At 45.8% G+C, this 27,723-nt stretch overlaps 1 protein-coding gene across 1 annotated transcript in view; it reads right to left on the bottom strand.

Annotated features, from left to right (window-relative positions):
- Positions 1-5,313: 5,313 nt before the first annotated feature.
- ror1 (receptor tyrosine kinase-like orphan receptor 1) overlaps positions 5,314-27,723 on the bottom strand; it is a 46,280-nt gene continuing 23,870 nt past the window's right edge. Inside the window, exons 2-12 of the mRNA XM_061296787.1 lie at positions 22,887-22,949; positions 20,353-20,643; positions 20,123-20,156; positions 11,876-12,003; positions 11,090-11,407; positions 10,737-10,982; positions 10,432-10,646; positions 8,768-8,947; positions 8,023-8,250; positions 7,502-7,866; positions 5,314-7,430 (exon numbers count right to left, since the gene is read on the bottom strand). Of these exons, the coding sequence (XP_061152771.1) occupies positions 6,734-7,430; positions 7,502-7,866; positions 8,023-8,250; positions 8,768-8,947; positions 10,432-10,646; positions 10,737-10,982; positions 11,090-11,407; positions 11,876-12,003; positions 20,123-20,156; positions 20,353-20,643; positions 22,887-22,949 (2,765 nt within the window). The 3' untranslated portion in view covers positions 5,314-6,733. The remainder of the gene's footprint in view (positions 7,431-7,501; positions 7,867-8,022; positions 8,251-8,767; positions 8,948-10,431; positions 10,647-10,736; positions 10,983-11,089; positions 11,408-11,875; positions 12,004-20,122; positions 20,157-20,352; positions 20,644-22,886; positions 22,950-27,723) is intronic.

Below are 27,723 nucleotides of genomic sequence, written 5' to 3'. Positions count from 1 at the left end.
CCAAACACTCCAAATGCGACATGCGATGGTGGGTGGCACAGAAAATGAGGATGTGTCCGTTTTGCTCGCTTGCCTCCCAAAGTAGGGCTCTTGTCATGTTTGGACTTTTCTTGGATCATGTTTCTACCACAGTGCAGCCAAAATGATAGCTAGCGCTCATCTTCATCTAAATACTCATCTTCACTGAGTGACTGGTACCCCGCCTCCCTTCCGCTTTTCTCTCCCTCGCTCTGCTGCTGCTGCCATCCAAACAAAGCCACTAGTAAATAGCATGAAGTAGAAAGTGAACCCTCATTAAGAAAGACACAAGGATTGCCATTAATCCATTTGCATTATTTTAATGACAGCACCACCTGGTTGGGAAAGATAAGGGGAAGCAAAAAGTCCTTGTGATGAGCCGACTCTGAAAATCAGGATGGATTTGTGAGAGTGCACAGTGAGGTGCTGTGAGGTCTTAGTCAAAGCCCCCCAAAAATCCAATTGAAAGTTTGCGCCTATATCCATCATTTTCATCCATCAATCATTCTCTGCAATGTGCTTCGAGAGCTAATAAGGCTTCTTTTCCATTGAGACTAGATCGAGTCTCCTCCCAAAGAATAGCAAGCTCAAGGTCCTTTTAACAGACTCGCCTTGGGTCCGCCCCAAATCTCTGGAGGAGGAATGTTCCGGGCAAAGCCCCTTCTCCTATTCCTCGTTCATTTACAAGTGACGGAGGCCAACTTCCTTTCGGCGTCCTCTTTAGGTTACAAGTTTGATTGTGAGAAACGACAGAATCCAGTTTGAATCCTTCGTTTTCAACTTCTGTATCTCATTAAGGGCAAGTTTGCAAAGGCCTCTGTCATAATGACTCGCTACATAGGCTTATTTAAAAGCATTACAATCCATCATATTGTTTTGGCCAAATCCATCCTCTCTACAAATGACGCAAAGGACCTGTCTCTATCGGGTAACTGGATCACGCTTGATGACCTTGGTGATCCGTCTAGGTTCGTGTGAGATGTAAACAGCGTCTCTGCTCCCAACTGATTTTCTTCACTGGCAACTTTAGAACTTTCGAGCTTTCCATGGGCTGACAGGAAAAGCTCCTGGGATAAACCAGCTGGGCCCACAAATAATATAATATATCACAAAGTCCAAGGCTACATAGATAGAGGCTCACATTTGCAGGGGCAGGCAGCGTTGGAAAAATAGATTGGAACGTGATCCACTAGACCTTTAAGTCTCGACTTATGAGCTTTTACACTTACACTTTTGCAGCCGCGATATTAAAACGTCAAAGAAGACAGAAAGCAGGCCATGACTGGCCAAGAAGATTAGAACCAGAATCAAACATGTTTGTTTGAAATCATCTTGATTTCAACTGTCTGGCAGAAATACAAAATGCCAAAGAACTTCCGTTGCTCCTTTATCTTTGAAGGCTTCTCTTATTTAAAGTGTCATAAAACACAGCAGTTAATGCAAAAAGGGAAGAACGGATTGAAAATGATTATAGATGGAAGAAGGTAAATCAACTTGGCAGTGGACAGTTGGCCAGATCACCTTACAAGAGAAAGGAGGATCATTTTTCCAGGCAAAGTTGTTCACTTGACCTTGGCAATCTGTCAAGCGGGCTTTCATTGCCTTCACCCTCACCCATCACGATAAATCCATCGGCGCTCCACTACGACAATAATGCCAATTCGATACAAGTACCGAGTGCTCCGCTCTTCTGCCGCTATTTATTTTTGATGAAAATGCTTCTTAAGTCTGCGTGTGAGTAGGGTGGGGCAATAAAGTAAGCGCCATACTGTTTCTATGGCAACTGCTTCCTTTCAAGTTTTGGCCCCCTTTTTTACAGCAGGATATAACAACCAGATCTGCGCTATTCTCCCACTACCCGTCTTGTGCCTCCATATCTCTCTCTCTCGCTGGCTCCGTCGCTCCCTTTGCAACATCAAAATGTGTTCTTTGAAGACTTAAGCTGATTCCAAGTCAGAGCCACAGCTATTTCTGGCTCCATTCAGGACTGAGCTTGTGTGCAGGCAGTGCTGTGTTTGACAACATGCATAAGAAGTCAGGGAACTTTGTGGGTGGGTGGGCGGTTGGGGGGTGTAGGAAGAGAAAAAAACCCCGACACTTGCAACATTGACACAAATACTGTACAATCAAGCTACAGGATGGGATTGAAATGCTGCTGTCTGTCTGGTGCTGATAATGACGAGGATCGCTTGGTGTATTCCAACGCGAGTGGGACTCAATGCCAATGCGAGTACGCGCTGTGCACCACTACAGACGGACAGACCTTGAAACGAAAATCCTCAAAAGCAAAGTGGGAGATGGGGGAGGGAGGGAAGTGCAACGGAGGGCGAGAGCAGAGCTAGGTAGATGGTAGAAGATGAAAGGAGCAGATGGGGGAAGGAAAAGAAGAAGCAGGAGAGAGCAAATGTTATGTTGTGTCATGCAGCACACGAGCAATAACATCAAGTATTCATTCCAAGACCCAGAAAAAAGTTACTTTCTCTAAAAAAAAAAAAGCCCAGAGAAGACAAGGTTGCCACTTTTATCCAGGAACCACAATCACGCTCGGAATGGAACTCAATTCATTTTGGAAGATTAAAACCAAGTTGACATAGCAGCGTTCCCCACAATAACACAACCCAATTTCATTTGGGGTTGTGGTTGTACCCCGTAAAACAAAATAAGGCGGGTTCCTCACTTCTAAAACTCCTCGTGCGCTCGATCAATTTGCTATTTTCTGTGTGGACCCTGCAGGTATGTGATTAATTGGCCTCTCCCCATCTGATTGTGTCCCACAATGTGGAGAGTGCTCACATCCATCCAGGGGCCTGAAACACTCTGCTCAGACAGCCTTGGGCCACGAGGGGCCCCGACACAGGGAGGGAGGGAGGGAGGGAGGGAGGGAGGGAGGGAGGGAGGGAGGGAGGGAGGGAGGAAGGGGGAGAGAGACAGAGAGACAGCGAGAGAGAGCTCTGAGTGGAACCAGATTCTGCTTGAAGTGGAGAGGGGGAGTAAATAAGAATGGCAAGCCCTACACTTGAAGCCCCGCAACTGATTCACACAGATGGAAAGCATTAGGCTTCCATTTCACTGCAAAGATGGATGGATGGATGGATGGCTTATTAGATGCTGTGTGGAGTGGGAGAGAAAGAAAAGGGGGCGGAGATGTGGAGAGAGGAGAAAGTACAGGGGAGAGAAGCTTGTGGGGCGGGGGGTTTGCCTCCATGTTTTTAGGTCATTCAAACTTGCCAACGTTCCCTCTCGCTTCCGAATGACTTTGTCGGAGAGCCGTGCATTTGACAATGTTTACTTTTGTGCTTGTAAATGACAGTGGCATCAGTGTATTGAGAGTCCTGCTTGGAAACCAGAGCCAATCAAATTGCATCCCTGCAAGCACAATCATTGAAAGATTGTTGATGCAGCTCTTGGGTATGCAAAGAAATGGCCTGGAAGTGAATTAAAAAAGAAATCAACTTTCAATGGCAAACCAAGTAGGACATGACCCACACAAATAAGTAAATACTAGCTAACTAACTAGACGTATAATTGGTTGCACGTTTTTTTTTTTTTTTCTTTTGCATGCATGCATGCAAGCAAGGAGAGCTAAAGTTGGGGCAGGGTCAGTGCTTGGCTCAGGGGTACTTCATCACTAAAGTAGACTAGCACCATTCCAAAGTCTGCTTAGCACTTATTTACAGTAAGCATAACCATTCGGTTCCAAGACCAACATTGATTATTTGTGTATACCACTCAGGTCAAAGTTCTATTTGATTGGGTTCAAATTCTATGTGGCATGGTCATCTACTTACTATCATTTTGTGAAACATTATCGCGCAGATTCATGGCTCTGGTAGATTTCAGTTCAGGAGTGTTTCCAGTTCTTACTTGGTCAACTTGTGATGTTCCCACTCGGCTCATGTGATTTCAAACCTGTGAGGCATGACTAGAGAGCAGGAATGTGCATTCATCTTCCACTCTGTTGCTCAGCTGCCATCCTTTCCACGGTGGGATCTGTCAAGAATAGTGAGGGCAGCTTTTAAACACTTCAATTGTGGCCTCATCTGTAGGTGGGACAGGCTTCAAGTCACTGGCAACCCAAATGAAAATGCATGAATGTAAAAAAGATTGCATCTCAGAAAAGCCATGCAAAAATAAATAGAGGCAATACTCAGCATCGTTACCCCACCATATAGCAGACTCATTATATAAGGCCGTGAATCATAAATTCAGTTAACAAATGACAGCGTTTTCATTTTCCAATGAATCCCTACTCGAATGACATTAATTCCTTCTAAATATGAAATGAAACAAGTTCAAACGGAATAAACATGTGTTGTGCTTTCTTTTCTTTCCAGAACAATCAACTGTATTATCTTCATCAATATTGCATGAAATTACAAATAAATATTCACTCCATGTTAACAACTGCTTCAGTATTCACGCGTCAAACCTCTGAAGAGTGGAGGATATTCCCTCGACGAGGGATGAGGATGCGTCCTCATACCGAAATCAACGCGTCTGCATCTCTGCATTGCACCGTCATTGCACTGCTCCTCCTTTTCTCTTAATAAAAGGGGAGGAGAACCCGGGAAGTCGCTGCTCTCTTTGTGCCAACTTATCAAAAAGGAATACAGGATCAGTATCCCTTGTGCTGAAGTTGCCAAGTTATCAGAAATAGTAAATACAGGATCACTATCCCTTGTGCTGAAGTATTGTTTTTACTTTTAAATCAAAGACGTTTTTGTGTTTGCCATTCCAGGCCTAGAATAAAAAACAAAACAGTATTCGTGCCTTGAGATCACTTGAAATATATATAGAACCGGAAAGGGCAGTGAAAAGCTTTAAATAGCTTGCTTGGGGTGACCTCTAATACTGTTTGTTGTACGTCTTGGATATTGCGTGAATAAACCTAAACCTAATGATAGAAAAGAAGTTCATCAAAAGTGCACAACACACGCACGCGCGCACGCAGAATCATGTTTCTTTCACAGGCCAAACAGATGGAGTCATGCCGTAATGTTATTACCAGCTGACTCTCCCCAATTCCACACAGCTCAAGGGGACCATCTGCAGCAGAACATTGGAACTGAAGCCAGTTCGGGAAAGAAGGTAGCTTAGGGAAGGTTAGGGAAGGAGCGAAGGAAGGAGGGAAGCAGGGAAGGAAGGAAGGAAGCAAAAAGAAAGAAAAAATACGCCAACATCAAAAACGAAACCAGTGTGCGTTGTTGCTGTCACCACCCATCGAACAAAACTTTGCAGATTCCTAAAGACGCATACGAGTCTCTAACTAACCCTATGTCCCATTCAAGCAAAGCGTAAAGCAAACATCATTTAATAAATGACTGCGATACAAAAACAACTGTGCAAAAATATTCATACAAACAATTGCCCTGTTGGTCAAACGGTACAAACATGTAAACTTGCTCAAATTGGCACCCCATGATCAATTCAAACGCTCCAAATGGACTTCTATGGTTTGTTAAAAAACACACACAAAATGACAAAAAGGATTTTGATTGGATTAAAATTCACAGTCTTGCATACAAGTGGTATTTGCATTGCTACATCACAAAGAGGCCAGATTGTCGACATATATGACTGAGCCTGGAAACATTGCCCGGAAAAGAAATGGCTGAATTATTTTGGCCTGAAGATGAAAATGTCAAATATGTCATCATCAAGTTCCACAAACAGCGGCTATTGGTCTCAAATGGTGCGCAGAGAGAAAAACGGTGAGAGCACGAGGCAGTGATTGTCGCTTTCATAGGTAGTAGAGCTCTGGAACACTTTCAAATAAGGCTTGTGGGATTCACGTGCTTCCAACTGATCATCAGATACTGCTAAAGACAAAAAGGAGACGGTTCAAATAGTAAGTACACTTGGGACGTCTTTTCTCCACCAGCACAAACATGAATCCTTTTGAAGGCCATCCATTGGTTTTCTTCTTCAGTCGAATTCAATATTGGAACATTCTTCTGGTAGAGGCCACTACAATCCATGCATATCATAATCATTCCTCCGAAAAAGGTAGCACGACTCGCCACGTCTTTCATGTGGCAGTAACAAAACAAGGAGAGTTTCCTTCAAAATTCAAAAATAATAACCCAATGGGAATTCAAATGTACAAAACTCACTCTTGTGAGATGGGGGGAAAAGAATGGCGACGTTGAGGCCCTTCCTGTCATATTTGCAGGAACTAAGGCAGAAAGTAGAAAAGGAGGCCTGGTGACATTCAGGTGTCATGGCGCGTGTCAACATGGCAAATATGCGCTTAGCTGCCTGATTAATGCACAGAACCAAACGTTGGTGGATTGAATTCCACCTGTCGCATGCTTTTGGCTTTTAGCGTAACTGGCCCAATTTGGACTGCAATATTCCACTTACACTTGGATGGATGGTCTTCATGTCTTGAAAATAGAACTTTGCATTTCATCCGCTCATTCACTCAGGACTTGCGCAGTGGATTTATACACAAGGCAACATTTGAAAGTGTACGATAGAAAGGACACTTGTTTAAATGTCGTGTGACCAGTCTGGCCTCTCGCTCAAAGTCAAGCCGGCGCCGGTTCCGGGTTACCTGTGACCCCAAAGACAAATGGATGGATGGATGGTGGCTGGTTGTTGCAGACCCAAATGTTGCCGCAGGCCCGTCTTCATTTGGATGAGAAGCAACGTCGTTTCTCAAGCCAGCCACAAGTGGGAGACAGTGAGCAATTGCGTTTTTTTGTCTTGAACTCTACAGGTCTGCAGTGATGACAGCGTCATTGTACATCAGTGCGTCCGAGTCAGGTGCGAGCAGCGCTGATGTCTGCATGTGGTCCAGCTGTCCCATGGTCTTCTGAGATAGCTGTCCGTACACTTGGACCACCGGGCCGCCGCCGTTTCCCGGCATGATACAGTGCGACAGCAGCGGCGTGTTGGCCTCGTGGTTGGAGCCCGCGGTGGAGGGACCGCCGCTGACGTGACCCGTGCTGGTGGAGCCGCTGGCGCTGCTGGGCGAACGGCTCTTAGGCGGCGGCATGTGATGCTGGATGAGCCGCGGGGGGGGCGCCGGGGGAGGGAAATGAGCGGGGAAAGCCGCGTAGCCTGGCGGAATGGGGTAGCCGTTGACGGGAATAAAGCGCGGGTGCGTTTGAGGCATCGCCATGGATGCCCACGCTGGCATTTGAGCCATCTGGCCCGGTGAGGGGATGGCCTGGGCCGGGTAGAGATAACCGGCGGCGGCGGCGTAGCGAGGGTTGCTCAGATTGCTGACGGGACTGGCGCTCAGCGAGGTGGTCTGGGTGGTGGCGTTGCCTCCGCCGCCAGAGGGCGTGCTGGAGCTGGCGTGAGACGACGGGCCCTCCCAGGCTCGTAGGCGGTTGTGGATGTCCTTGAAGCGAGGTCTTCGCGCGGGTCCCTCCTGCCAGCACTCGCTCATCAAAGCGTAGAATCTAAGTGACATCACACATCATTTGTTGTCAACTCTTTGACTTGCATCCAGACGCAAACCTGGCTACTGTACCTGGGCGGACAGTCTTCAGGACAGGGCAGCAGCTGCCTTTTTCGAACCATCTCCATCACTTCCTGGTTGGAGAAGCCGTAATAAGGCTGCAGGCCGTAACTGAAGACCTCCCACAGCACCACCCCAAAGGACCAGATGTCCGAGTCTGTGGTGAACTTTCCGTAGGCGATGGCCTCCGGGGGCATCCAGCGGATAGGAAAAAGCGTTTTGGGCTGGATGCAGTAGTAGTCTGACGAGTAGATCGCTCGGGACAGGCCCAGGTCCGATATCTTCACGTGGAGCTGCTCGCCCACTAGAATGTTGCGGGCTGCAAGGTCTTTATGAATGTAAAAGTGACTGGCCAAGTACTCCATCCCAGCGGCAACCTGGGTTGCATTAGGCAAAAAAAAAAAACACATTAGGATGTGATTCTTGCACGTACATTATGAACAATGCATGGCAGCCTTGAGAGGTCACTTTCTTGGTCATTACATTTCTGGACTTGTTTGTTGGGGGGGAAAAAAAGAGGATTCAAGTCTCGCCTGTATGGCCACATGCAGGAAGTCGCCGTGATCCAGGCTGGATTTGACGGTTCCGTCCTCGTCGCTGCTGCAGCCCACGTCGGAATGCGGCGAGCGCATAATGAGGAACTCGTGAAGGTCGCCTTGAGGGAGAAACTCAAAGAGCAAGCAGACGTGCTGCTCCTGCGTCACCACGCCCAGCAGGCACACCACGTTTGGGTGCTGCAGCTCCGTCAGCACGGCCGCCTCCTGCATCAGCAACCCAAATAAGGACAAGACATAGATTATGGCCTGCTTTCACGTTGGGCTTCAGACACACCAGATGGGAACGTTTTAGTCTTCCGTCGAAGCTCGACGTGTACCTAGACGTCCCGATAATAGCCAACCACTGTTTGTATGTTCGACTATTTTCAGGGGAACATCTACCGAAGAATCTTTTTTCATGACATCCAGTCATTGGTGGGCGACCGCATTGAAAGTGGAAATAAAACGGGACACGCTTCAGAACTTGTGGGAAGACAGAGCTTTCCACTGGCAGCAAAGCAACGTGTAGAAATGCGTGACTGGCTGTTAATGCCGCATTTCTTTTTAGAGAATGTGCAGCTTGTCACAGCCAAAGCAAGGAAGCCACTACTGGTGAGATGAGTAGAAAGAACATAAATAAAGCCACTTTACAATTCAGCTGGTTGCTTGTTTAAAGAGGAAGACTTCATTCTGGAAATAAAAATCCAGAATCCCACACTGTATCAATATGGTCAGAGCGTACCTGCTGAAAGTCACTCCACTGCTGGACGCTGGAGACGTCCTTCAAGGTCTTGATGGCAACCAGTTGTGCTTGCTCCATGCCCGGCAAGTACAGGTGACCCTTGTAGATCTTCCCCAGTGGGCACTCTCCAAGTTCTTCCATGAAACGGACCGCTGACAGGGGAAGCTCTTTGGCCTTACTCTAGAGAGAGAGAGAGCGAGAGAGAGAGAGAAAAGCAATGACGCTGGTTAATTGAAACGGTTTGTAATGAAACGATATATTTCATGTATTATAATAAAAATGGTGTCCTGGTTGTATGATCACAATTTTTGGCTGTGTCCGACTTGAGCACAAAGATAACCAGACCACACAAATGCAAAGAGAGATGTCAGCGTTTCAATTTGGATGGGGAACTTTTGCCAAGTACACTCGCTTTCATATTTGAGGAAAGCGACACTGCTGTAACGAGGCCGCATTTTCAGCCATCGCAGTTTACGAGAGAAAAAGATACTTGAAAGTAATCAAACATCTAATCATGCGTGGAACCGCCAGAGCCCTCCAGTGGATTTTTGGGAGCAATTTGACTTGAAAGAATGTTGTCATATCATTTCACATTGACTGAGTCAAAGAGCCGACGGGCTGTCAAATGGCGCAATGACACGCCTGGCCGAGCGAGCTCGGAGTGCGCGCGTCATGTGACGTGACGTGACGTGACACACATGTTTTGAGTTACGACAAGTTTGTTTCGGGCCTTCTTCCTTTCTTCCTACTCCACTCCAGCTAAAGCCTCAGATCCTCCTTACTTTGTGTGTGTGTGTGTCAGTGTTGTGTACATGTGTCACAGCCATCGACCCCTGTGCACAAGCCAAGTGGCAGGGAGGAAAGGGAAGCCTATACTTTACTTTTCAGGTTTGAAGGAAACAGCATTATGCTATGAAATGTCAACATCATCTGAACACTTCAAATGGTCAGAAGCATTATTTCCAAAGGTTTTGGAAGATGCCATCTTCTCACACGGAGCCTTCAATTTTGACACAACATGGCTGTCGCCGTTCCAAGCTTCTTTTGACCCCAGGTCAGTCAGACACAGCAAGGAGCCCGGCAACATTCGGCCATCTCCCTCATCTCAACAAAAAGGAAATATTCATGACCCCTCTGCCGTAATGCATGCTTGTCTCTGCAGACATGGACAAGAATATTCCGCATTCCACGTTGAACACAGGGGTGCTGCTGCTGCTGCTGCTGCTGGAGGAGTATGGGAGCAACAAAAAGAAGCACGCTCAAACATTCCGCAACCTGCCGGGTTGGCTTTGATGAAAAAGATATGAAGATTTTCACAACACACACACGCACACACTTGTACAAGCGCGGCAGTCAGCAGCGAGCTATTGGCCTTAACACACACTCGGACGTGCTGTGTTATGACTGACTCCCTCTTGCAGTCTGCTCTTATGACTTCAAAAGGCAAACACAAGACTTTGTTTCCAGTCACCGCGGGCTTGCTCCAAAGGAAGAATGTCAATATGTAGCGCAACTGCTCATTTTCCCAAAGTTGCTAATGCTCCATTATTCAGCGTTTTGATTGCTTGGAGGATTCCGTGGAGTACTCCACAAAATATTGACGGGAGAAGAAAAGTACAAGGTAACTCCGAAAACAGCGCTCATTTTGGGATGCCACGTCGTACCTTTGGCTTGTACGCTGTGGTGAGCATGGACATCTCCACGTTTTGCCCACGCACCGGTTTGGGCTGGCGAGGGGCAGGCGGCCTGGGCGACTTCTGGTTGTTGCGGCACGCGCAAATGAAGAAGAAGAGCAAGGCGATGGCCAGCGGGATGGCCACACTCGGAACCAGAATGTACAAGATCTCCATGTTGCCGCCACCAGACTTCTCCTTGTGGTCTACGGAAAATCAAAGGGAATCAAATCACACGTGTTGATTGACATTTCTTCCGGGGAGATGTTCCATCCACGTGTACAATGCAAGCGCACCACAGACGGGGATGTCGCAGAGCTCCATGCGGACGCCCTCGTCCAGCGTGAAGCACCAGGGGGCCTCGTGTTTGTTTCCCGGGTTGCGGCAGTACGAGTGGCCCCCGTTGAGCTCCGGGAAGCGGGCGGCCATGAAGTTGTGGCTGTGAGGATACTGGGAGTTCCACGGTTGACACTGACGGCCCGACTTGGTCTTACTGACGGTGCCGCGGTATTCGGAGCCGCTGCTGTTGTAACACTTGTGATCTGACCCAGCAACAAGAAGGAAGACATTATCAAAAATTGCCTTGAGGAAGAAAATCAGGATGGAGTGCCATCGTCCACGACAGGTCTTTGGAATATTTGCGCCTTACTTTTGTTAATGGGCTCGGCCATGGGGATGCCGATCCTCAGACAGTTGGCTGCCTCCAGACTGTCCGAGGCTGCCAGATCGTCACAGTTTGGCAGCTTCAGTCTTTTCAGGATGATGGGGTTGGAGCGGGCGATGATGTACTCGGTCTTGCACAAGTCATTCTCCAGGATTTCACACTCGTCCTTGCACAGGTCCCGAGGTTTGTCGGCCCCTGAGCTGCGGTCACACGTCGGGAAGGCAAAGTGGCAGAGGGACGGGATGGCAAACTGGGAGCAGCGATCCGAGAGATGGTTGGACGTTCCGATCATGGTGAAGGCCGCTGAAACGCGAGGTCGGTTAAACGCAATCACGCAATTATTATGATTATTATTTTGATTTCAATGTATATTTTAACACTGAATAATAGCATGAGTATTTCACATTTCTGCTCTCCTGATATCGTTCAGCGTGCACATGCTTGGAGGATGAAAGTGATCAAGTGACAATAAAAAGCTGCAGTTTGCAATGCGTGAGAGCATGATTCATAGACCGGCCGCTTATTGCAAACACATGCTTCTTGGCGCTGGGGATTAGCACTAAAGCAGCAGCTCCTTGTGGGGGAGAGGACAGGCAATTAAAGGCCGATGCCCAAAATGGGCTCTTTTCTAAACCACGAGCGTGAGTTCTTCAAATAAAAGTGATTTAAAAAAAAAAAAATGACCTCGAAGGCGGGCTAAGTTTAGAAACAATTGATGCTACAACAACGGATATGTAGCTAAGATTGATGAATCAGACGTTTGTTTGTCACCTGTTATCTGGGTCTCGATCTCGCCCTGCATCTGCAACGAGTCGACAAAGATGCTGCGGTTACCGATGAAGCGGGCGCAGGCGATGCCTCTGTATGGCTGGCAGAAGCCCTCCTCATCAAAATCATCCCTGAAAAACAAAATAAAAATGGATTTCTCTTTTGCTCCTTGAAAGCGTCTGGTCTGGAAAATGAAGACACCAAATGCCATTCCTCACTTGAGCCGCTAGAGAGCCCCCTGTGAATGAAAAACAAGCGGCCAGTGAAGCGCAGCTCAAGCAAAGTTGCAGCTTTAAAGTTCCCTTTGAGTCAAATGATCCGGCTCGAAAGCACGCAGCTCACTTCGGGGTGTAAACTACATGACAAATTAATGTTTGAGTGTTTGGACTTTTTACAGTTTACGCCACCGAGATATCCTTATGAGACATAATCGGAAACATATGCACCAAAGAAAGATGGGGGAGGGAAGAAGTAATGATGTTTTGGCCACTAAATGTAAAACCTCTACTTTACATCCAATGCCCGCTTTCCCAATGTTTGCTTTTGATCCAAACGAGAGGCAGAACACCTGAAATTGGGCCTCAGAAATGGCGCTGTGCGAGGACAGGCCCCACAAAAAGCCACATGCTGAATATTGCCTTGGTGTGAGATCACTATATCATGTGCTCTAAGTTGTGCCATATGGGACCTTAAGACCGAGCGAGCGAGCAGGCAATATAGGAGGATAGTGCGAGCTGATGTTGTGTATGGCCTTAACCCCTCCATCACGGAAACATATTGTAACTATTGGCGGACTGACGAACAAGCCCATGAACCCACACCTATTTAAACCAAGTGCTTTTCTCTACACTTGCGCCATAAATCTCCCGTCGCAAAAAGAAAAAGTCCACTTTTATTGCATTTTTAAAGAAAATATCAGAGTCCAGATTTACGATGAGGAGTTCTCTGAAACAGAAGCAATAAAAAGAAACATTAGAATTAATTGCAGGACTATTATGTTCATCAAAGCAGTCGACATTGTATATTTCATTTCCTTTATTAATGCTTCTTGGTCATTTCGGGGGAAGCTTTTAAAAGCTCTGTGCAAGTGACTTCAACTTCCACCCCAATGGCAAAAAAGAGCAATCAAATGTTTCAAAGAAGCTAGTAGGGAGTGACACCACCACCTTCAATTATGAGGGCATCATGGAGTGAGCACGGGGGTCATGAGCTTCCCTCTCTCGAAGGAGTGTTAAGTGACAGAGAGGTCAAGGTCAGCTCTCTCTATGTGTCCAGACACGTCGAAATGGACCTTTCGGGCATACAACCAAAACACACTCAACATGACTTTTTTTCTATTGAGCCTTTATTTCCTCCTTCATATTGGGAATTTAGTAGCTACATTAAGTATGTTGCGGTTGCCACTGGACAGAATAGTGGCTTTCTTATAAAGCGACGCACATCTTCAGATATTTTCCTTTGGCAACAAGTTTCATCGATGAAGGTGCAAATCATTACCGACAGAGTGGAATCATGCAGAAAAGAATTTGAGACTTTTGATCGCTCGGCTTGTTCCCGTTGAAATGGAAAGTGGAAAAACACACACGATATTTCGTCAGCCAGGAGGTCACTTTTACGGTGGCTCACGGAAGATAATGTCTATACATCCGCTGGAAGATTTTTTTTTTGCCACAGACACGCAAATAATAGGTTTGAGGACAACATTTAGTCCTGCCCGGAAAACGTAAGTGCAGCCAATCCAAACATCTTCAAAGGAAGCAGCAAGGTTCATCCTTCTTTGGTTCCTCCAACTATCCATTTGCAGGCAGGACACAATTCAAGCTCAATTCAGACAAAATCGAAGACACCCATTCATTGTTCGATAAGACGTTTTCGCCCAATCTCATTATTTATAGAGGGAAGCCCTGTGCTAGCGGCCGTGTTTTTCTTTCTTTCTTTCTCACATCCATATGGACACCTGGGTGGCGCCGGTGAAAGCGCAGACACAATTGATGAAATACGCCTCGCAGGTCCATGACACATTTATTAGGCTTTCCAAAAACGCCCATCGAAGAAAGCATGTAAGAAAGGCAGCCGTCAAAAACAATAGACAAGGTTACTCCACTGGAGGGTGTAAAGTTCTGGAAAGAGACCTGGAGCGATGGACTTCGGGGGACATGAAACGCAACACACTTTTGGCGGATCCCTGAAGACATTTCCCATTGCCGTGGCTGCTGAGTGAAGAGGAGACCAGCTGCCAAAAAGCGTGAGCTCACGTTTGGAGGAGGAACCGAGCTTCAGATATTTCATCACACCTTCCCGTTGTTGCTTAAAAGCTCATCTAGGATCAAACGACGTGATGAAGAAGGCCTGCTTGCCGTTACCAAATGTGTCATCCGGCACATTTCAGGTGCAAGACCCTGATTATGGAACTCCAGATAAAATGCAGACGACGTACTACAACGCAGTCGCAGCACGTAATGATCTCTCAATGACAGGCGGGCAAAATGCTCACGAGAGACTGAGGTTGACTTGACTGAGGTCGACTGAGGTCGACTGAGGTCTGTGGTGGCTGCCGGTGGCTGCCAGTGGCCCATGACCGCACTGAGAATCAAGAGCAAGCCAGCGAGGGAGGGAGGGCAACCGAGGGCGGCACAATAGAGCAAGAAAGGGTCCTCATGTTACCCAAGCCGCTTAGTAAAAGAAGCTTCTGTTAGCCAAGAAGCGAGAGATTTACTGTAGACGGGAAACATGAGGCAACTCAGGAGAGGAACGGCCAGTCCTTCAGCGAGTTGGAGACCAATCAACAGGATGTTCCGTCACTTAATATGACAGTCTTGATGTGATCATGGCGCTTGAGGCAGATCTGCATTTCATGACCATCCATAAAATCAATCATTTGAACATTCATGAATGGAATGGAAAGAATACAACATGAGCGCAAAGCCATGTTTCTTATTTATGGAGGTTTCTTGAGGAAACCATACCTCAATGTTGCATTCACTGACTCGTATTTTGTGATGCTATTTAGGTTGACGAAGCAACTGTACTCATGTGGTGTGCACACCCTGAACTGGAAAACCAACCTAGATTATGGTTAGAAAGGCTCAACCAAAGTGAAGTGTACAGCTGGGTGGAAAGGATGGTGGCGGCACAGGAACTTGAGGCAACGTTTATCATCCCGGGAGGGATGCTATGACAGACATCCCAGTTTAGATCCTTTAGCCGTGGTGTCCTCTGTTGCATGCACTTCCTATAGGTTTCACACAACCCACACTTTGTGTTTCCAAAAAAACGTCCCACTCTAGGAAGAATTCGCGGAAAAGGATGGACGCATTATAAGCACTAGTTTGTGTTGGGCAGATTTACCCAGCCACCTTCACCGGGAATGTCAAAACTTTGACTGTTCACGTCGTTCCAGCATGTCCCTCTTGGCATTGCTTTGTATCACAGATCCCGCTGGGGAGGGAGGAAGTGTGCCTGTCAATCATCGTATTAATTAGCAACCTGAATATGTGTTGCGGTTTGGACACCATGCGCACGTGTGTGTGTATGTATATAAGAAATACCTTCAGAAAAGACAGATAAGGCCATTTGATGTGACATTATAGACTAATGATTAGTCTGCTGTCCTACTTAAAAATGTAATAATACAAATATAATATAATGATATAATATAATGAAAAAAAGATGATGATCTGTGCAATGCTACGCAGGTAAACAGCCACGCTTTCAATATCAACGAAAGCAGTAATATATTTCGCATTTGTTCCTGGAATGGTGTCAATTTTCCAACTTGCTCACTCCGCAATGTAAATCATAGAGAAACATTTTTCCGCATGATTTACGGGGGAATTACTGCTCCCATCACAGAGCTCAATCTGGGTGTCGAAAAGCAGACAGCGTGTACAGGAGTACACATGTTTTGGCTGACTGCTTCTCCAACAAGAACACACACGTCTCCACGCAAGCCACCTGAAATATGGCTTGATGGGAGCGAATGAACGATTGCTAAAGCATTGAGGATGGCCAAGGGATGAAGAAGCACAATGTGGAGTTTGTTTCAAAAAATCAGACACACCTGCAAAGCATAAATGAAGGCGTATTTTTTTAAATTTGATTTTCTTCGTGGTCAAATCATTGCAATGCAATCAAATGTGAAAAGTGCCATTACTGATTAAAGCTAAATAGAGATTCAAAAGGATAGTAATGCGTTAGAGCAAGTTGCATTGCTCAACTAAAGGTCTACAAATGAAGGAATAACCTCTGGCCCAGACGTGTCACATCGGAGTCGTACAAACAAAAGCCGCTATTTATACTTGGAAATGCTCAAGGTAGACTTTGTCGCCTGCCCTCATGCACTCCGCCAGCACCAAGGGCAAAGAAAGAACACTTTCTGTGCATATATGTTTTTTTAAAATGTCCGTCTGTGTGTGTGTGTGTGTGTTAAGGGGGCAGAGTTCAGGGGAACAGCGCATACCCCATTTCAAGCTTGTGACCCGTTGGGAGAAACCACCATTCAAACAAACCACACACACACATACATGAACACGCTTTGTCGAAAGCACAGACGTGACCTTGCGCAGACCTGCCAACAGGATCGCCGTCAGACAGGACGCGGGAATTCTGGGAAACAGGAAGTGGGGCCTGTTCCTACTAAGAGTACCACACTAAGAGATATCTAGAAGGGAATGTCTGCTTTGAATTGAGATTAAGGCATAAGCAGGTAGCACAACCATCGGGACCACATGTGCGCTTGTGTGTGTGTGTGAGAGTGTGTTCATACACCACCATCCATCCTGTGGTGTCTGTGACGCTTCAAGAAATGAAGTAGGAGAGAGTTATCCAGGTTTGTGGTAGAGGGGGTTCTGGAAGCATCTCTAGTTTCAAGTACTACTGGCGCCTAGGGACCAGAGCGTGTCAAAGGCCCTATCCCCTATGAGCCATATTAGGGCTCTGATCCCCAATCAATCAGCACCGGGCTAAAAAGAATCTACAACAAGACGGCAATTAAGACCCGTCGAGGCCTTAACCAAACATGTGTGAGAGAGAGAGAGAGTTTGTAAGAGGAACTGTGTGTGCACCTATTTGACCGTGCTTAATGCGGGGCTGCAAGTGTGTCACACGTGTGTGTGAGTGTGTGTGCGTGGCTATGAGACACGCTCTGTATGTTCGACGCCAGAGGTGTGAAAGAGCTAACTGGTTGGCACTATGTGTCAAGAACGACATCCACTTACATTTTGTGATTTAAAGCAATCCAAACATAAACACAAAGGCAGCCACTTTCCTCAAAATATTATTTACACATACTCAATCCAAAAAAAAAAAAAAAATCATGTTTAAAGTGCCACCATTGAAACTTTGCAGGCAGTTTTAAGGCAAAATATTGATAAGGTCAAATAAAGGATAAGGTAATGCAACTAGTTAGTGACAGCCAACAAAACAACACAAGTTAAGTAGGTCACAATCCCAGCGACATACTTCTTAATAGGATCCCACAGCAAATTAAAAGGAGCCGACCCCCCGCGCGAGTCCGAGGTGGCTCGTTCAAGTGGATCAGCATGTGGCTGAAGAGAGATGCATCCCAAAAAAGCCAGTGGAGTGGGCCTGTCAGCCCTTAAGTTGAAACGGCCACAGCAGACACCCACCGCTTGCGCTTGCGCTTGCGCTGTGCAGCAGATCGTCATCAATCCTGGCCAATCTCTGAGCAGCCCCGCTGTGTTGACACTGGCACTGAGGTGAGGAGAAGTGAAACCCATAACCAGACCTTCTCAGTTCAGCACCCAGGCAAATTCACAGTCCATGCAAAGAGGCCATCAGAACAGTAGAGAGCAGACCTGTCAAACGGCATCTTTCCAACTTCTGTATCCCAAACCAAAAACGAACGAGATTTATCGGAACACAACATCGAGCTTAAGACAATTAGCAGTCGGACCAGTGTGGTTCACTGACGAGCTAATGTAGCGAGACAAGTGCATTGTTTTGACAATAAATAGCCTGGAAATGAAAATATTCTTGCCACCCATATTTCAAGACTTGTAACTGCCAATGTCAGCTGCTGGACTCATTCAAGTTTGCCATCTGGAAAGAAACACTAACAAGATGTGAGATAATACAACACTTCAGATAATGAGGGTTTTTTTTAACTCCAGGGTTTGCACTAGTGCTGCAAACTCTTATTTACTTTTGTCATTTTGGGTCATGGAGAAAATACAGTATGCCTTGTGATTTTTTTAACACTACATCTGGAAGTATTTATAGCACTTCTCCATTTGTTATGTTACAGCCTTATTCCAAAATTGATGACATGAATTTTTCCTCAAAATGATTTATTTGCTGGCTCAGAGTGGAGCACAGGCCAAGCAAGCCCGTCCGTTTAGAATCAACTTTCCAACAGCGGCACGAACAAATAGTCCAACAGTTTAAGAACAATGTGTCTCAACGGCTATCATCCATAAGATCATCAAAAAGAATCTATCTGGAGAAATGAGCAGCAAGGCTGGAAAGCAAGCAGAGAATGCCTGTGACCTTTGACCCCTCAGGCAGCACAGCATTAAAAGTGCGCAGCAGAGAAAGAAACCAAAGCGAGAAAGTCTGCTATTTTAGTCTTTTTCTTGTTTAACACCCCCCCCAGAACATTTAGAGAAATATAAACAGTGTCAGCAGCCAAGGTGTCGTGGTATTCATCTTTTCAAACAGGGAGAAAAGCACATTGTAAACACAGACAGAGACTTCGGCTCGGTTCCATTTAGTCCTTCTACTGCTCTTGTCAAATTAAAAGGAGGAAAAAAAAAAAGCAGCCATTTTGTAATTTGAAGAAATGGCAAATATGGCGCTTCTCTTTGTCCCCCCATATTTCAAAAGCCCTGGGTCATATCCGCACTTCATCATCTTGACTCAGCAGCAGCAGCGGGATGAATTTGAAGGAGACCGTTAGAATGCCGCGGCTTTGTGGTGGCGACCCAGCCGTGGAGAATGGAGTGGTGTGGATGAGATGTGCCGAGCAGAGTTGAAAACACAGGCCTGAGTCATTAGCTGACGCTGATGTGTGTGAGCTTACAAGCAAAGCCTCCTTCGGCAAAACACAAATCATCACACCCCAGCGCAGTCGGGAATCAAAGAACAACACGCAGCCTAAGTGTTAATGGTGCCGTCGTCCTCCCGCTCGCCTAACACTGTTTTTCTTTCACCCTCCCGACGTTTCCATCACTGCTCTCTCTTTTCCTGCAAAAGAGGGAAGTGTGGCATGGAAGAGAGAGAGCGACTGGGGGGGGGGGGTCTTTCTTTCTTTGGCAGGCCAGACATTTTGTATTTGTTCAGGCTCTATCAAAACAGAAGCGATGCAGACAGACGAGAGAAACGGAGGATGAAGGTGAAGGAACGAGAGCGGGGATGGAAGCCCATTGTGGAAAGGTACTCATCTGTCTCATCTGGGTGGAAGATAACTGTTGACATATTCATGAACACTGGACTGAAGTGGATTTCAACTTGGTTGGACTCGACATAAAATTGAGGATGTGAGGCGTGATTTCAAGGAACGCTTAGGACTTCTTGGGAAATAAAGTTCTTGGCTTGCAGAGCAAGAGTTAAAGGAGAGCATCATTAGCATTCTTTGTGTCTTGGCTTGGGTCGATGCTTTCCTCAAGCCTTGTGGCCAAGAAATGACCCACCGCATCATTCCGCAAACATTTCCGTCTTTATGTAGGTACGTATAAATCAAACATCCAGTGTTCATTTGTGATGGTGGCAAACACATTTTCTATACAGTGCTTGCTCCAGAAAGCCATAAGAGACCAACGTTGATTTGTTAAAAAACAAGCAATTGAATACAATTGTTTTATATTGTACTGTATGTGGCCAAACGACCTTTCCACTATACGTGGGACGCTAGTTGGCAAAGACTTTGCAATGAACATATTTCAGTCAACACAAAAAACAACAACAAAGTAGTCCTAGTCAATGTGAACCATGTGATGCCCAATTCAGAGCACATTTTATGGCTCATTGCCATTGGCAATATACGTATTCATTTGGCCACAACAAAAGTGAAACCGATAATAAAAATAAATTATACGATGTGTATCATTACTGGTGTACACTGCAGGGTGCCTTTATGGGCCCTTTTTTTAAAATCGGTGCCAGCCAACACAGCACAATGTGTTTGATGACGAAATATGCCATCAACAGGCTCAAATGTAAATCCTAATTTGGACCCTTAGGAATGCCACACAAGAGGCCAATAGACAGATAGAGGGAGATTCAACGACTTACGTTGGCCGTCCCGGTAGAGGCGTAGGCAGCGGATCTGAAAGAGAAGCCAAGGGGAGAAATATGATTAGAACCAGATTTGTCGTTAAGTGGAGCCAGATCCGCTCCAGGAAAAGCAGAATCTGAGAAAAGGTTCAATCGAACCTAGAGGCTTAACTGCAGCGCACTCTATGTGTCGGTTGTGAGGTAGGAACGTCCGTCATGTCACGCTTTTGTGAAGTAGCTTTTCTTACCGAACTTGACAAAGAGCACGCCGGTGGTCGACACTGTGCCCTGGGCGTTGGTAGCAACACATTGGAAGTAGCCGGTGTCCGTGGTGTCCAGATTGCGGATGCGAAGACGGGATCCGTAGGGTGTGGAGCGGTACGACACGCGCCGTGGCTCCTGTACCACGGGCGCGTCGTTCTTAAGCCAGCGCACCGTCGGAGGCGGGTTGCCGGACACGCGGCACAACAGCTCGGCTGTTTGGCCCAGAGAAGTGGTGATGTTGTTCATGGGAGTTTCAAGGCGGATAAATGAAAGCCCTGGAAGACACATTAAGGAAGAAATCAACTTAGGTCAGCTCGCCTGTGTTGGGAGCTGGCTAGCCAACGGATTTGATCTTCTCACTTGATTATCTGTTTGGAAGGCTTGTTAAGTCAAACTGAGACGACACGGAGGTCGGTGTCATTGCGTGCCTGTGGTGACCTCATAAAGTCTCCTTGAAGAAGAGCTGATTTTGTGGCAACCGTGTGGGCGGACGTGAGGTATTGGCAAGGCTGATATGGGACAATAAAGCTTGTTCCAACTTTCTGAGAGCAAGCAGAGAAGCCGCTGATTTGTTTAGTACAGCTCTCGTTGAAAAAATCGAGGCGAGAGAGGATATCGGGAAAAAAAGCTCAGAACAGAGAGAATGATTGCATGCGGATAGAGGATATTGAAGGAAATAGAATAGCAAAGATTGACATATGAAGAACAGTCGGAGAAAGGAATTGCCTGGTAATGGCACAATGCTGAGTTACATTTCCAATCATTTGTTTCGTTCTTTGGCCGTAAACTAGGCGAGTGACCGGCGCGGCAAACAATCATCGTGTCATCGAGCGATGGCCGTGTCTCACTGGCGACGGTTAACTTTCACATCACGTGATCCACGTATTTTGCTAATTGATTCCTGTGGCATTGACATGTTCCGGGAAAACTCCACGCGTGAGCCATATTAAGAGGACAAAGAGAAGCAAAATGTCCTACTCTGTAGGCAATTGTCTTGCGGTGAGTGTTTGGCATCAGGAGCACGCTGAAATACAAACACTCTGCTTTTCATGTGGCGGCCGACCGACGAAATGGCGTCCTGTCATCGAGCCGCCTTTTCTCCCAGAGCTTATGTGCAATCGCAAGGCACACAAACTATTCATAGGGACAACTGGATACATTGCACGACACTTTTTTGTCTAGAGCAGAACCGTTGCATTCGATTTGACCGGAGAGCGCCCGCCAGGGGCCGACCCAGAAACCCGAGCGAGCGAGCAGCTAACTAAACACACGCCGAGAAGTCGGTCGGCTGCCAGCGACGGCTAAAGGTGAATTTCATTCAAGTTGACTCGCTCTCCAACTGCGAGAGAGAGGACAGGAAGGATGGCGTGGGGTGGGGGGAAAAAAGGATAGGAGGCCGAAAAAGGAGAAACTACATATGTCAACACCCCTAATTACATGGCGGTATTGCCGAGGCCAATAATGAGCCTCTTTCAGCATAACTTCCTGCTACTGATGCGTGCTGATAAAGTCACGATACCTGAATGCTGTCTCCTTAGTCAATCTAAAGCGTTCCCCGCCTCAAGACAAAACAGGTGGCGCAATCCCCATCCATCCAAGCATCCCTCCCTCCATCAGATAAGGAACACATGTTGCTTAGGAAGCCGGCCGGCCGGACTCCAAATACAAATCCACCACTTTCTCCACATATCATTTGTGTTTGGACACGTTCATGCTACTCGCAGGAAATTTGCATCATTTTTCCACATGAAATATGCGTGCCAACTCTCGGCCAGGTGTTGAAACGACAACTTTGCCCGTGTGTTGCGCAAAAGCTTTTTCACTCGGCATCTGTTTTGGGACGGATGTTGTGGTTGAGTTGGCCCCCACAAGAGCTGAATTAAATAAACCAATGAGAGAGCAAAAGAAGGTCAAATTCAATAATGCCGAGGGCTTTCCAAGCGAGCCGGCTATCTTGGCGGGTGACGGGGCGGATGTCGACAGCAGACGACAAAGCAGATTTGCGAGATAAGACTTCCCTAAAAAGCTTCCAAATCATGATCGACTATATCTACCGAAAGGATGCAGGTCACTTTTAGGCCATTGCAAATAGGGATGCTCCTTTATTTGACTACATGGGGCATGGAAATGAGCGCCTGAGGATGTGGTCGACCTACTTCAATATATAAGAAAGCACAGCAACATGATGATGTACACATACATCTGAGGCTCCACTGGTAGCTTATGAAGAAAACAAACAGCAAAGTGGGTCAGTGGAAATTAGCCATGCACCTGTGGCTAGGACCATATGTTGAGTACATTAGGGGCTAATTTCTTCCATCCTCTCCAGTGCTGCAGGTTGCCATTCCTTTGTCAACACCTCATCCAATGCCATTTCACAAAACAACCAATGAAGTGGAATTGACGCTGTGGTTTGGATCATGGATAGATGGATGGATGGGTGGATACGACATATAAAGACTAGATTTGTCGTGGATGCTTAAATGTAAAATGAGTGTGTGCTAGAGTGTTTATTTACCATCACTAGAAGCGTTCCATGACGGGACTGCTACCACACTGGGGTCTTGGGCAAAGTCAGACGCTGTAAGCACAAATGGAATTTTATATTTTAGGAGGTGATTATTTCTAATCATTCAAAAACACATGCACAAGATATACATGTTGTTTATTGACCTTTTGAAACATATGATCATTTTCTTTTTGAAGTTGAAATCGAATTTTTGAGATGGTTTTTTTTCGTGCCTGTGGGAAAATTGTGATCATTCATCTAGTACAACTGTATAATTCATGAAAGTGTCTTGCAATACATCTGAATGTTCTTTACAGAAGCATTGGAATGGAAAGATGCTTAAAATAACAAAGACAAGGTTTTTCAAATCCAACTTGGCTCCTGGCTGGCCAAAGTCTCAATATATGACCGAGATCCCATCAGTGCGGCGCTAATGCTGCGTTATTACCATCCGACGACAGCGCGGCCTTCTGCTTTTCATTACAAATGAGGGGCACCCAAAATGAGACACATAAGGGGATTCCTGACAGTTGAGAAGGAAAAAAAAACTCTTCAAGGAGGCCACATTAAAAAGAAGCATATCGTGATGGTGCAACGTGAACTCAAAGTGGTCCTGTCCGACACACAACAGTGTATTATTGTGACTCCATTGCCCCAAGGTGGGTCTAACTTTCCTTTTGTATTTAGGTTTGATAGGATTAAGAAGCCCGGGGCTTGTGCGCTAGACAAAGGACAGAGGAGAGGCCACGATGCAGTTGACTAACTTTGAAAGAGGTCCATAAGAGATGGGAACGGGCGGCAAAGTGGGCTTTTCTCCTCTAATTTAAGGCAATATGCAAAAATTGACCATCATTTATCATATACGGCCTGTGACGGTATCGTTTTTGTATCCTGTAAATTGAAAGCGGACTAAATGATACCTCTGCTTTTCTTTTCCCGCTTCTATTTGGATCACATCTGTTAGTTGTCTATCTGGGATGAATTGCAGTCATTTTAGGATTAGCTTTCTGATGTTACGCAGTAATTGCATTCAGTCCATTTCTTAATGAAAGTCTTCAAAACAGAAACCTTCAGTGGGGGATGTGTCACTTTGGATCAGGTCAATCTCATATTGTTCTGCTGCTCCTGAATTGAATCGTGCGGCTAGAAAATGTTAGAACTAAGCCGGAGGGACAGGATTAACTTTGGTCTCATTTTGGCTGTGTAAATGTGACACAGTACAGGACACTTAGAGTACAGCACGTCATGCAGTCAATTCTAATGCTGTAATTGTATTCTTTACTGATTATCCAGATTATCATTAAAAAGCTTGAATGGGGTTGAAAATAAAATCCAGAAATACTAGTAACCACTGCATGATTCTTCTTCTTCTTATTTATATTATAATATTATATATGTTATTTTTTCCCCTCAATTGGAGTGGACAGAGGCATGGAAAGAGGCTGCTGCGTTAAGAGACCTGCGGTCACAACAGACCAAAGAACACAAGGAGCTAAGCCAGCAGTGTTTTGGCATGTAACCTTATAAGTGCACAGAGATGAATGAGAGAAAGAAGCAAGAAAAGCTGAGAGCAGAGGGAAATACAATCGGAGTGGATGACAAGCCCTCTTTCTTCTTGCAGAGTACTTTTCAAACAGATGCACGGCTCATCAATTGAGCATCAATCAATGTGCAAGCTTGATATATATATATATCTCCATATTCTGCTTCTGACTAACATCAATGGATTGTGCCACATTGCCACAGCCTGAAACCTGAGGATTGTCTGAGCATGCATTTTTGGACAAGGAAGGCCTTACGCAGAAAACTCAGGTGCAGCCTGAGACACCTTTTTGCTCAATGATCTCACCAACCAACCAACCAACCAACCAACCAACCAACCAACCAACCAACCAACCAACCAACCAACCAACCAACCAACCAACCAAGCAACCAACCAAGCAACCTCTCAAGATTCCCTGAGGATGACACACACAACTGTTTGAGAGGCCCCAAACAGATGGAACGATCATGCTCTTGGCTGCCAAAAAAATGAGGAGGGATTTAGACATCATGTGACTATAGTTGAGTCGAGCACCAAATCTGTAGCATTTTCTTTTTTTTTTTTTCATCATGCCTGTCAGTACTTTATCATTTCCCTTTGCCTGGAGGGCAATATAATGAGTGGAAATTGCTCGAAGGTTGCTTTAAATCACACGCTTCCTTTAAGGTGAGGCGCTATTGGCTAAACGGAGCATGAAAAGCTAAGGATGCTTGATTGAAGTAACAGAGGTGGCACAAATGTGGAAAACATGAGCAATATTATCCTTGATGGGCCTGCTCTTTCTTTCTTCCATCTGCGTTTGCTCAAAAGCATCAACGGCTAATATCGTTATCAAAATGCCATCAGACTTTTTGTCTATGCCAGGTCATTCATTTTGATTTACGCCAGAAATGAATGTTCATTTATTAACTGATCATTTTTATTGTTATTTATGAACGTAATTATCAATTTATCATGATGTTATTTATTTTATTGTTCTCTTTGCATCCTCAAATGAACTCATGTACGTATCTGCTAGGAAATGAATGGTGCCTTTAGGCTAAACTGCAAGGATTCTGGGAAACGGGGTGATGCATCACCCTCAATTCCTTCACAGACACTTCTGAGTCAAAAGTGCAGATAAGCCACAAAAAGTCTGACGATGAAAAAAATCATCTGACAGCACTGGGATGAAGCCTCTGTAGAAAGTGCCGTGGAATCCAATTGTGTTAAAAAAGCCGAGTGTTTTTTAGTCCAGCTTGAACTGTTGTGTTAAAGTAAGTGAAAGGAATTGCAGTTTGAACATCTCATTGTGTTCCCATTTGTTATTTTTTCTTCACATTGTCTGTATTGGCCTTAGTTTGGGTTGCCAGCAGCCACTTGGAGGTAAACTCGGAGCCTTTCCGGCATGCTTCCCTGTCACTCACAGCAAAAAGCGCCCTTCATTCCAGGTTAAGAAAATAAGCATCGGCATTCCTCCACTTCTCAAGGTAACTGGCCAAGCGACAAGCCAAAGTCAAATGGAAATCTAGGAGGGAGACGAGTAGTTGGGGTGGGGTGAAGAGCTGCCTGTCCCCAAAGGGAGCACTGATAACAAACCAATGCAGGATTCAAATTTTGAGATCGGTGCAGAAACGGGAATGTATATATTTCATTATTTTTGGTGCCTGGTACCTAGGACACCAGTGGAACAATCCACCACCTTGAACCATGATGGGCACTGGGCCATCACCCTTCAGTGAAAACCGTAGCAAAGGCAAATGTTGGAAACCCCCAGACAATAGCTGGAGGACTCCCAAATAGTTTTTGTGGAGGAGGACAGTGATGCAGTGCAGAGAAAAACTTTCAACCGGAGTATCAAAGCCAGGCTAGGCTAGGGTAGGGTAGGAGACACACGGGATTCATGACCATGGATCGACAAGGCAGGGAGAAATGTTGCAAAAGACACTTTGGAGAAAGTCTTCATCGTGGACAGATGATTTCTACTGCAAGCAGGAAAAGATTGTATGGGAACTTGATTCAAATGGTTATCAGGAGTTATTAACAGTAAGCCACACACAAAAATCGCAGTGGCTGAGGATTAGGCAGGCAGACGGACGGACAGACAGAGTTCAAAACAATCAGGCAGCAAGACGGAGCCTGATCTTGTTTTATTTTGCATGATCCTTGGCTGCGATTAGATGCCGACGCGTCCGTGCACAGATGTCTCTGTGGCTCCAAGAGTAGAGGGAGCAAGGCTTGCTGGTGGGATTACTTCACTTTTCATCATACTACAAAAAACAATCGGCTTGACAGTCAACAGTTGATAGCAGGGCGTACTGCAGTAATCTTTGATTTAAGGCATCCATTATTTTCACCTGGATTTGAACAAGAAGGTTTTTGAACTTGAAAAGCAAACTTGTGGACCACACTTACTGAGAACCTCCCATATATGCTCCAATGTTTACTGTGCAACTCATCATAATTCCGGTACACACATTCAGGTATGTCCGGAAGATAACACAACATTGGCCAGGTCAACTTGTCACCACGACTCACTCAGTACTCAGCAAACATGAATAGCATTAACTAGCACTGTGTTTTTGGCAGAGATCTAAATCAGCCAGCCAGAGCATATGGAATATGTTTCCAGTAATATTGCTGCTTCCTGATGTTGCCATGGCAATTGCCATTAGTTTCAGCCCTTCTCGCTCCTTCCCATGAAAGAGCCCTACTTTTTTCCATGTATTTATCTATCTATCTCTCTCTCCTACCAGCCAATTGCACACACTGTCTCTCCCTTTTATAGACATGAGAGCAGAGCACCAAGGCCAAGATGGAATCAAGGCTCTATCATACCAGCATAAACAAGGATCCCACTCCAGAATGGACAATGATCTGTGAGGCTGTTGAACATTAACCTGTTCAAGTCTTGCATACAAGTCGTATTGAATGAGAGTCCCTTTTATTTCTGGAGTAAAGACAAGTTCCGTCGTCTAAGTGGTGAAATGGCATCTTGATGGAAGATAAAGCCTCCGATTTTTGCTTTCGATTGTAACATGGTCAGCCAGTGAGAAAGTGAAAGAAAGGGACATACGTATATACGCATGTAGTATACGAAACAAGTCTGCCCAAATTTGTAGTGTCGTATTTGCAATAGACTTACTAAATGTGAGAATTTGGAGAGGCAGGAAGGTTCTTGAAAAGGTTCTACAGGGCCAAGAATCTTCCGAGTTTGTTGTCATGTAAATAGCGCTTCTACTAGTTTTACCTCAGCGCCATAAACCCTGACCGACAGCAGCATTAACAAACCTCAGTGACTCACCATGTCTTGACTTTGTTTTG

Source organism: Syngnathus typhle, linkage group LG14, assembly GCF_033458585.1.
Source record: "Syngnathus typhle isolate RoL2023-S1 ecotype Sweden linkage group LG14, RoL_Styp_1.0, whole genome shotgun sequence".
Classification (NCBI taxonomy): Eukaryota; Metazoa; Chordata; class Actinopteri; order Syngnathiformes; family Syngnathidae; genus Syngnathus; species Syngnathus typhle.
Note: the sequence above shows the minus strand (reverse complement) of the source record. Positions and strands in the feature narration are given on the sequence as shown.